At 47.7% G+C, this 10,628-nt stretch overlaps 1 protein-coding gene across 2 annotated transcripts; it reads right to left on the bottom strand.

Moving 5' to 3' along the window:
* Nucleotides 1-606: 606 nt before the first annotated feature.
* CENPA (centromere protein A) lies at nucleotides 607-9,105 on the bottom strand. Of its 2 annotated transcripts, XM_025927431.2 has the most exons (4): nucleotides 8,819-9,102; nucleotides 3,644-3,753; nucleotides 3,049-3,126; nucleotides 607-2,731 (listed from the first exon to the last, which is right to left on the bottom strand). In XM_025927431.2, exons 1-4 carry the CDS (start codon nucleotides 8,910-8,912, stop codon nucleotides 2,597-2,599), a joined length of 417 nt encoding a protein of 138 aa, XP_025783216.1. In that variant the 5' UTR covers nucleotides 8,913-9,102; the 3' UTR covers nucleotides 607-2,596. The 2 variants fall into 2 exon arrangements, with proteins under 2 accessions (XP_025783216.1, XP_025783217.1); XM_025927432.2 differs by lacking the exon at nucleotides 3,049-3,126 and having other exon boundaries at nucleotides 8,819-9,105.
* Between the last annotated feature and the right edge of the window lie 1,523 nt (nucleotides 9,106-10,628).

Raw genomic sequence — 10,628 nt, 5'->3', positions numbered from 1 at the left:
CACAGAGGGGTTAGGAGGCGGCCAGTTGTATTTCCAGGCTCTCCTGGACTGCTTCTGGTTGCCAGTGGAAGATGCTGGTGGGGGCTGGAAGGTGGGAGGAAAAAGGGGAGGTTTTTCTTCTGCGGTTTGGCAGGGCCTGTGGCAGAAGCAGCAGAGGAGAAGGGCATCCTTGGGGTCAGTGGTGGCTCCAGCAGCACCGGATGGAGCAGGGGCTCCCCGAGTTCCTGGTCAGTAAGCAGCAGGTGCGGCTTCCATGGCGCTGGTGGGGGTGCTTCCGGCAGAGCACCCGCGGTGGGGGCTGTGGATGCCAGCAGCTTCCTGATCTTTGGGTAGTATCCTCTCTTCCCGGCTGCTCTTCCAGCCCTCCTGGTATTATTTAACCAGTCCTTTCCACTAAGTTCTTCTTTGTTGGAAATATCCAGGCTGGTTTCTGGGTTTTTTTTTGTTTTGTTTTGCTTTTTGAGTGAACACCGATTGGGATGCTACAATAAAGAAATATTTACAAAACTAAGAGTACTTAGACGTTAAAAATGTGAAAGCAGAAATAAAATCGAACGGAAAGGTTAAAGATGGTGATGGAATCACCCAGAAAAACAAACGCAGAACTCCAACAATGTTAAGTACTGTTTATAGTAAACTGTAACATTATTATATAACATTATCATGATTTAAATTACTTATTCTGGTGTTACCCTGTAAATACTACTTGGTGGGTCCTGCCTGGCGTGTGACCAGTGTTGCATGTGTGTCCTGGGTAGTACATTTTATTTATTTATTTAAAAAAAAAATTTTTTTTTTTGGAAAAACGGTTCCATGCCTGACCTGGGCTTGAACTCACAAACCCCAAAGTCAAGAGTTGCATGCGTTGCTGACTGAGCCAGCCAGGCAACCCTGCTTAGTACAATTTAAGAGAGGAGACAGTCTTCTAATTAATAATACTCTGACAAGCATTTTAAATATATTCATTGACAGATAAGCGTTATTCAGATGTCTGCATAAATAGCAATTGATGTTGAACAGGAAGAAGTTTTTCCAAAGGGCTAAAGTTTATTCAGTGATAGAACTTGGTCCTTCCCTTCAGCAGTCTTGGAATTTGGTTGCCAGGCATATCCGTGTCAGAAGTCCACCCTCGCTAATCATTTCCATCACACGCAAAATCTTAAAAGCCTACTGGTGGCGCTTTCCATTTCTCTGCAAACTTCTTACACTGCTTTCAGTTATGACAACGGAAGGGCAACGTTTTTATCTGCTCATACATACTCTACTCCATGGGAGGCAAAAACACACCCCTCAATTCTCTTGTTTAAGGAGTGGCTACTTGCAAAACAGCGTACAAATGAAGAACTGAACATTCACACATACGACACGTAGTATCTCTATACGCTGTAACTGAAACTTTGCTTTACATTTTTGCCATTAAAGAATTAGCCTAATTTTTATTCTCTCTCCGCAAAGTAGTTATAAGAAACACTTGTAAAAACTTTGAAAAGGCGCTTTACAATCCTGGAACGACAAATTCTAAAGTATAAAAATGAAGACACGTCTTCTATGATTCACAAAGAAGGATAAAATAAAACCTGCAAAGCTAGAATTTCTGAATGGCTTTGATAGGAATTTGCTAAAAGGAACCAGAACGTCAGAACTTAAAGATTTCCTATTTTAACCTGAATTGGGTTTTTAAAAAGCTACACACTTGCGGACAGGTGAAGCTCACACGAGAACTGGCCGCCGCCGCTAATGATGACAGTAACCGAGGGACAGGGACGTAAGTGCTAGGCGTGCCCGGCTCTTCCTGCAACCGATGGAAGCGGTTGGCTTTTATTTTTTTCCCTTATGTTTTAAAGAAAAGTAAATATACATCGGGCAAAAAATTTAAACGGTACAGGAAGATCTAAAACCATAAGGAAATATCCTTTTTTCCCATAACCCAGAAAATCTGAGGTCTTCAAAATCATTCAGCAGTCATGTGAATAATTTGCAAACCAAAGTGAACCTTGGAGTCTCATTAGCTAAAAAGAACTCTGAGTCATTTGGAATGATGTTGATTTTCTCACAGATCACCTCTGTTACAGAGGAAAGCCACGTAGCCTTCTCCTTCTTAAAACAACCAGTTACAAAAGCAACATGTACCCCTCTCCGAAACAAGTCCAGGCATCTCCTTGCACTTCATGGATCGGTTCTTGGCTCCGGACAGAGTCCCTGGTATCATCCCTGAAATTCAGGCATCACATCTGACACCAAACAAGACATTTTCAAAAGTTAAGAAAACCTCTTCTTAATCAAAACGAGTCATCTGGTCCTTGTGAGATAGAGGCTGAACTCTGACAGATTCATGTCGCCTGGTGATTACTAAATAGATAAAGATCTTTATTCAACGTTGTACAAAAGCGCATGAGCCATAGAATCCCAAGCGCTCAAGCTAAAACCAAGTCAAACCTTTCCTAGAGAACAAAGGGAAGGTGAGACAGCAAGGGACCAAGGATGGAAACTCCTTCAGAGCAACTCCCATCCCGGTGATGAGACGCTGGGTGCTTCCTCCCCAGAGAGCGCTCTCTCTGGCAAGCAGGAAAGGCTTACAGAGACAGGTGGCGGGAGCTCAGCCAAGCCCTTCCTGAATGCCTCGGATCCTCCTGGCCAGCTGCACATCCTTCGGGAAGAGAGTAACGCGGCCGGCATGTAAGGAGAGAAGATAGGCGTCCTCAAAGAGATGAACCAGAAATGCTTCTGCAGCCTGGGGGCAGAAAGACAAGTCCAAAGACTGCCACATGGGAGGGAGGGGGCATGTGGTGCTGTTCTCTTGGAGCCCTGCTGCACCTTGTCTCCAAGGGCTCACGGGACTGTGTGAAAGACCGTCACAGAACGAGGGGGAACCCTGCCTGGGAATCCGGCTACCAGCAAATGAGGATCTGGCCTCCAAACCCAGGCGTTCCGTGATGCTCTCTCTCAGGAGGCAAGAGTCAGTGCGTGACATTCCTTGGGCAGCCCCGTGGATTTCCAGAGTGCCTTTCTCCCATCGTCACCCAGCTATACCTTGGCCCCCCTTCTTACCTCTTGTAGGGCCAACAGGGCCTGGGCTTGCCAGTAGAAGTCCACACCACGAGTGAATTTAACACATATCTCTCTTGCCTGTGAAGGAGTGGGGATGGTTGGGGGGGGGGGGTAAGGGAGAAGGGGAGTGTGGGAAGGAGTGAAGAGTTAAAGAAGAGAGATTCAAGCGAAGACGGACTCTCTCCATGAGTTTCCATGAATCTTCACTTCTATTACACCTTCCTGCCCCTTAATCTTAGAACCTAAGCAGTAGCCGGTGTCAACTCCTGGGAGCTTAGGAACTGGTGTGTCTCCTATCGGTGGTGGGGAGAGGGGGAGGCAATCTCTCAGGGCAGGAAGAGGGATCAAAGCGGGGATGGATGAGAGGGCTCCTATTTATATAGTCCAAGAACACGGTTTCAGAGGTGGTAGGGTTAGAAATTGATTCCATGAAGAACCATAAGGAGCCCTTGGCAGATTCATGCTTTCAAAAGGTGAAGAGTCCTCTGCCAGGTTGGAGGGGAGGACCCCTAGGCATTCAGGCAAGAGATGATGAGGTCCCCAATACCTTGGGGATTTAGAGAAAGAAGGCAGCACGGGGGTTGGTGGAGCTCACCAGGCGGCCAAAGGGGCTCTTCCTTAACAACAGGTCTGTGCTTTTCTGAAGCTTTCGGATCTCCTTCAGAACCCGACTTCTCCGGGGACCACGCTGACGGGAGGAAGCGCCTGAGCAAAAAAGTTCGGTCATAGAGTGTAGTGGTCAGTAGGTGGGGCCTCGCAGCCTGCCTGAGATAGGCAAACTGTCAAATCACTAGTCTGTAGTACGCTCCACAGAAGCGGGCATTCCGGTCCATTATTTCCTGCCATTATCTTCAGCAACTAGAAATAGTAGTCAGATGCCAAACAAATATTTGTTCAATGAATGCGTGATCCTTTGAGGGTATTCTCTTAAACGCCAACTCTTTCATGAAGCCTCTCCTGATTCCCAGGCCCTTGCAAAATGATAGGCTACCTCCCTCCTCTGAGCCCCCTGGTACTTTGGGCATCTCTTCTATCTTTGCCATCTAGGTTGGAAACTCAGTGATTTTGTGTTCAGGTCTATTTTTAGAGCTGGAAGGAATTGGAGAGGTTACCTAGCACAACTCTCTGTCTCGGTTATCCTGAGGCTGAGAGGTGAAGACAATTAGCTAGAGCTTATGTGTGGCCAAGGAGGGACCTCAGATTTGGCATAACTCAGTGCCAGTGCTGGGTCACTGGGCTAATGGAGCCAGAGCCTTTGGCCTGGTTCCAACCACAACAAAAAAGAAAAAAGACCTTAAAATATTCCCCAAAGTAGAGGTCAAAAAGCCAAACTCTCTGATCTGAAATTAAAAACACAAGAAAAAAAAATCTTCTAACTCAAGGAAACTTAATTGAAATTAGACTATTTATTTATTTATTTATTTTAATGTTTATTTATTTTTGACAGAGAGACAGAGCATGAGCAGGGGAGGGGCAGAGAGAGAGGGAGACACAGATTCTGAAGCAGGCTCCAGGCTTCGAGCTCCGAGCTGTCAGCACAGAGCCCGACGCGGGGCTCGAACTCATGAACCATGAGGTCATGACCTGAGCCGAAGTCAGATGCTCAACGGACTGAGCCACCCAGGTGCCCCTGAAATTAGACTATTTAGAAGTGAATCAAAAGTCTACATCTCAAAACTTATGAGATGCAGCTAAATAGTACTAGAAGAAAATGTACAGTCTCCAGATTGATTCTCTATTAGAAAACAAGGATGTTAAAAGACAGCTAAGTGTTCAACTCAAGTGTTAACAACAGAATTATTAAAATAAACCAAAAGAAGATAACCAAATATTCAAGATAATAAAATAAATTAATGAAAAAGAAAATAAAACAAAAACAATACTGTTGCTAGGTCAATAAAAACAAGGACCAACAAAAATGAATGAACCTCTCATAAGCTGAACAAAGAATAAAAAAAAAAAGAAAAAAAACATGAAAATGAACATTTTGAAGGATAAAATTTCCTTCAAAATGTTCATTTTCATGTATTTTTTCTTTTTTAATGTTATTCAAGGGGCATCTGGGTGGCTCAGTCGGTTGAGTGTCCGACTTCGGCTCAGGTCATGATCTCACAGCTCGTGAGTTCGAGCCCCACGTCCGGCTCTGTGCTGACAGGGCGGAGCCTGGAGCCTGCTTCAGATTCTGTGTCTCCTTCTCTCTCTGCCCCTCCCCACCTCGTGCTCAGTCTCTGTCTCTCAAAAAATAAGTAAACATTAAAAAAAGAAAAAAAAAAGAAATGTTATTCAAGGTCCAGTCAAGGAGAGAGAAGCAAACCAAGTAGTTCTGTGGAAGGGATTTCATAGTGAACTAATTACAAAGTGTTAGAAGAGCTGCATGAGCAGATGGGGACAGTGAGACAATCCAGAGACGCCTGTGCCACACAGCTGGCCCTGGAGACTTTATCTCTGGTGGTGGGGAATGTGGGTCAGAGAAACAGGGGCAGTGTCCAGGGGACTGGGGACATTTAGGAGAAAGAGGGAGGCCTCAACTTCAGGAGTCAAGCTGCTGGCATCTGCCTCTCCCGACCACTGGTCCACAATCCACGGTCATCTGGAGGCAGCCTTTAACAGACCGGCGCAGCAGTTGCAGAGAATGGAAAGATTAGCACAACTAGGTATCACCCGTGCAAGAAGGACAACACCGCGGAAGGAACCGAGCTCAACAAATAACCAATGCTGGAGGAATCTGAGTGAATAGAGAAAAAAGACTTTGAGAGCCATATATGTAATAATCTCAGAGGGGTAAGAGAAGGCATGTAATCTATGTCCTGGAACAAGCAGTTATGAAAATGATCATGGGAAAGATCCCATGATCTTTAACTGCTTAAAGATCATGGGAAAGAACTGGGATTAAATATTCAGTAGTTGGGGGGCACCTGGCTGGCTCCAGCTGTAGAGCATCTCGATCTCATGGTTGTGAATTTGAGCCCCTTGTTGGGTGTGGAGCCTACTTTTTTTTTTTTTTTAAACATTTATTTATTGTTGAGAGACAGAGAGAGACAGAGCATGAGCAGGGGAGGGGCAGAGAGAGAGGGAGACACAGAATCCGAAGCAGGCTCCATGCTCTGAGCTGTCAGCACAGAGCCCGACGGGGGTTCAAACCCATGAACCGCGAGATCATGACCCCAGCCGAAGTCAGATGCTTAACTGACTGAGCCACCCAGGTGCCTTCGTGGAGCCTACTTTCAAAAACAAAAAAAAATTCAACAGTTGGGTTTGGCAATGCCAACATAAGGAGTTGGGTTTTGATCCTAAATAACAGGGAGCTGAGGGAGTCGGAGAGGTGATGTCCTTACATTTTAAAGAGGAGTCCACCTGCAGTGTAAGGAAAGAACTGAAAAGAGACAAGAGTGGAAGTGGAGTGCAGTCAGGTTAGGGTGCTGGTGGCTGGGACTAGCTGGTGGGAGCAGAGATGACAAGTGGCGCGATTAAGGATGTGATCTGGAGGTAGAATTGCTGGAGCTTACTTGTATATGGGGACAAGAGAAAAGAATGTCTCCCAGGGTTCTGGCTTGAACAGCTGCGGGTGGGGAACGTGCCTGTGCCATTTGCCGAAATGGGGAAAGCCAGGGATGCAGAGGTTGGAAGGGAGTAATCAAAAGTTCAGCTTCAGATAGGCTGCGCCAGACGTAACCACGAGCTCTCAGGCAGAAAGGCAGCTGGACACAGGGATGTGGAGTCAGAGGAGAGATCTGGGCTGGACATGTAAATGTGAGCGCTGTCTGTAGGGGTGGTATGCAGAGCCACAGGACGGGATGAGACCACATGGGGGGCCGGGGGGGGGTGGGGAGAAAGGAACCGGACAGCAAGGAAGTCCAACATCAAGTTGTTAAAGAGGTGACACAGACAGTAAAATACACCAAGCAGGAACTGCAGGGTGTGTGGGTCACGGATGCCAAGGGGATAGAGTGTTTCCTGGAGAAAATGGCCCGCTGTGTCCAATGCTTCTCGGAGCAAGAAAAGGACACAGGCATGTCTATTGGATTTAGCAACACTAAAGTAGCTGGTGACCCTGACAAGAGGACTTCAAGTGCACTAGAAGGGAGGGAAGTAGTTGTGGGGGGTCAGACTGGAATGGGTTCAAGGGTGCCTGGGAAGAGGGGAGGCACACGTGTGTGTACTCTTACATCTGGCTATTTCTAAAAAACGTAGCTATGAAAGGCAGTAGAGAAAAATGGGGAGCATGCGAGAGGCAGGGAAGGTAGGGGCAGGAAACACCCCTGCCCTTTTTCTTTAGACAGAGCATTTGTGGAATGCCAGTGTGGGGAGTAAGAATGTAATTCTAAATGCAGGTGGAGAGGATAAGAGAAAGCCCAGGGACGGAGAGAGAAAAATATGACCAAAAGCCCAGGTAGGAGGAGTGGTTTTTACTAGGAAGGGGATACGTGGGTTCTCTGCTGTGAGAAGACAAGGGAATCCAGTCTGGAGGCTTCTTATTTCCTCAGTGAGGCAAGCATGAGACCAGGTCATCATCAGCTGAGCGTGAGTGGGGCGGGGGGCGGCTGGAGTTGTAGGAATTTGAAGAAGAAAAACAAAGGTGTGGAATAGTCACTGGGGAGAATGGAAGAGCCGGACTGCCAGACAAGTGCAGGGGGACTGCCAGGAAGCATGGAGATAAACCAGGCATAGCAGGATGCTTCCATATCACAAAGCAACAGCAAACACACTTAACAGCACCCTGTTAAAATCAGGAACGGGACAAGGATGGCCAAAACGCTGCTCGTATTTCAATACTAATCTCAGGGCCTCCATAGTACAATACACCACGAAATAAAACGTGTAAAAATGAAAAAGGAGACTCAGGTCCTTATCTGCAGGTAATATAATAGCCTACTTAAACATTTCAGTTGAAGTAACTGAACGCTAGTTAGAACTAACGAGAGAAGTCAGCAAGTTGCCTGGATGCAAGGGTTATTAACGTTCAGGAAAGAAAATAACCCAGAATATATTTTTTTCACCCTGCTCTTAACTATGTGGCAGAAGACAAGTAAAGCAGTTGTTGCCACAAAGGCACAGCTCTCGCCCCGTGGGTCTGCCACCCACCAGACCTCAGTACAGAAACAGGACCACAGACCAGTCTTCCGTCCCAGCCCATGATCTCAGGAAGAGAACAAGGCGAGAGCACTCTACTTAAGGCCCAACACAGCCCTCAATGAAGAAAAAAACAAAAATACATACAATACCTGGAAGGGCACCTTCTAAAAGTACAATAGTTCTTTGAAATGGTCACAAAAAGCGGACAAGAACTTTGCAATTTAAAAAAGCACAAACACTTATTTTTTTAAACTCCTGTCTGCTGGAGCAAGCCGTGTGTGACCTTGTTCAAGTTACCCGGCCTGCCCGCGCGTCAGTTTTCTCGTCTGTAAAATGGGCACACTATACAGTTGAGGTAATTCACGTAAAGAGTTGAACACAAGCTCTAGTTGGTGGTAGGTACTCCATAAATGCTACTAGTAGGAATTAATATTAGGAGCCAGGCCGCCTGGGCCAGCCCTTTCTCCCCCTCGGAACTGCTTTCCCCGGTTCCTCGCTGGGCCTGGACTGGGCCGGCCCGAGCAGATGCTCGCCGGCCGCGCGGCTGTGCCCGCCCGCAGAGGAGCGCCAGCCGGAGATTCGGACCCCGGACTCCGCCCTCGAGCTTGGTGTTCTGCTCAGTGAAATGGGCACGCGGATGCGGCCGTGCCCACCCCTCACCCCGGCTGCTCGAGGGCGACGGGCCGCGGCCGGTTACCTAAGGAGGGGCCCCGCCGGGGGGGGCTGGGGGTCGGGCTCGCGGTGCGCCTCTTCGGGACTTCGGGCTTGCGGCTCCGGCGGCGCGGGCCCATGGCGGGCGCGGAGGGTGGCTGCCCCGCGGCTCCTTCTCGGCCTTCGGGGTCCGGGGACAGAGGCTGGCGTCCGGGAGAAGCCCGGGAGCGTCCTGGCCGCGTGCCCCGGCGGGGTGCGTGCTCGGCCGCTCCCGGCGCCTCCGCGGTTCCAAGTTCCCGCACCACTGATTCACTGGCGGCGTTTTTTAAAACCCGAATTCAGCAACTCTCAGTGGCTGCCTCTGGAACGCCCCTGGCGCAGAGCGACTGCGGAGAGGACCAATCAGAGCACAGGACGGAAGGCTAGCGGCGCGCGGTGATAAGAGGAGAGCGCGGGGCTGTGGCGGTTCGACGGTAGGAATCAGCCAATGGGAACTTGGAGAAATGAAGGGAGGCGGGAACTTCTCCCGCCTTCTGCTTGCTTGTAGTGGTGCTCATTTTTGAGTGCCCAATGGTCCAAAAAGGAAAGCTCTATTCTGAAGATGTAGACGGTGAGTTAGTAGAACACGTTTCTCTAGAAAAATCACTTTGCTCAGACAAATGTTTGCTCAAAACATTTATGTTTTGCCCTGTCACCCCTGAGGTGGCTTTTAAACAAGAGGAGGCAGATTCACACGAGAATGTGACAACCACATGTCGCCCCTGTGACCCTCCCAGGAACACCCCACGAAAATGGTTCAGAAGCCAGTTTAACTGCACGGACGTTATTGATGACTGGGGTCGCGGGGCAGCCAGGATCCGGGCTCTGGATCACACTCTCCAGCGCTGCAATGGAATCCTCCTAGAGAAACGACCCCTTTCCCTTCCCTTTACTATCGAGGATAGTACGCATTCAGGTCAAATGTACATCTGGGTAGTTAGAATAAAGGGAATTTTTATTTTCCACACGTTTTCTTGCATTTCCTCAACGTTCTACAGTTAACACGTAATCAGGGGAAAATGTCATTATAAAATCAGTGATTTCATGGAACCCTTGTTCACTGGTGGGAATGTAAAATGCTGCAGCCATAGTGGAAAACAGTATGTTGACTGGCCAAAAAAACTAAATGTGCAATTACCATATGATCCAGCAATTCCACTTCGGGGTATACACTCAAAAGCAGGGACTTGAACAGGTATTGGTACACTAATGCTCACAGCAATGTTACCCACAACAGCCCCCAATGTCCAAATAGATGAATAGATAAGCAAAACGTGGTACATACATACAATGGGATATTATACAGCCTTAAAAAGGAAATGACACGTTACAGCACGAATGAACCTTGAAGGCATTATGTTAAGCAAAGTAAAACAGACACAAAAGGAGAAATACTGTATAATTCCACTTACATGAGTCCACTTTCACGAAATTCATAGAAAGTAGGATGGTGGTTGCCAGGGGCCAGGGGAAAGGAGGAATGGGGAGTTAGTGTTTGATGGGTATGGAGTTTCAGTTTGGGAAGATGAGGAAGTCTGGAGATGGTGTGATACTGCACAACAATGTGCACGGACTCAGTGCCATTGAACACTTAATAATGCTCAAAATGGTCAGTTTTAGGTTGTGTGTATTTTACCACAATTTTTAAAAGGAGGGACAAAAGGGGGCACCTGATTGGTTCAGTCAGGAGAGCGTGCGACTCTTGATCTTAGGATTGTGAGTTCAGGCCCCACATTGGGCATGGAGCCTACTTAATTAAAAAAAAAGAGGGGGGGGCGGGGGAGGAAAAGGAGCAAAGTAAGGAAGGAAAGAAAAGG

Source organism: Puma concolor, chromosome A3, assembly GCF_028749965.1.
Source record: "Puma concolor isolate L17-30 chromosome A3, mPumCon1.1.hap2, whole genome shotgun sequence".
Taxonomy (NCBI): Eukaryota; Metazoa; Chordata; class Mammalia; order Carnivora; family Felidae; genus Puma; species Puma concolor.
The sequence above is the reverse complement of the archived record's forward strand: the minus strand, read 5'-3'. Positions and strand labels throughout refer to the sequence as shown.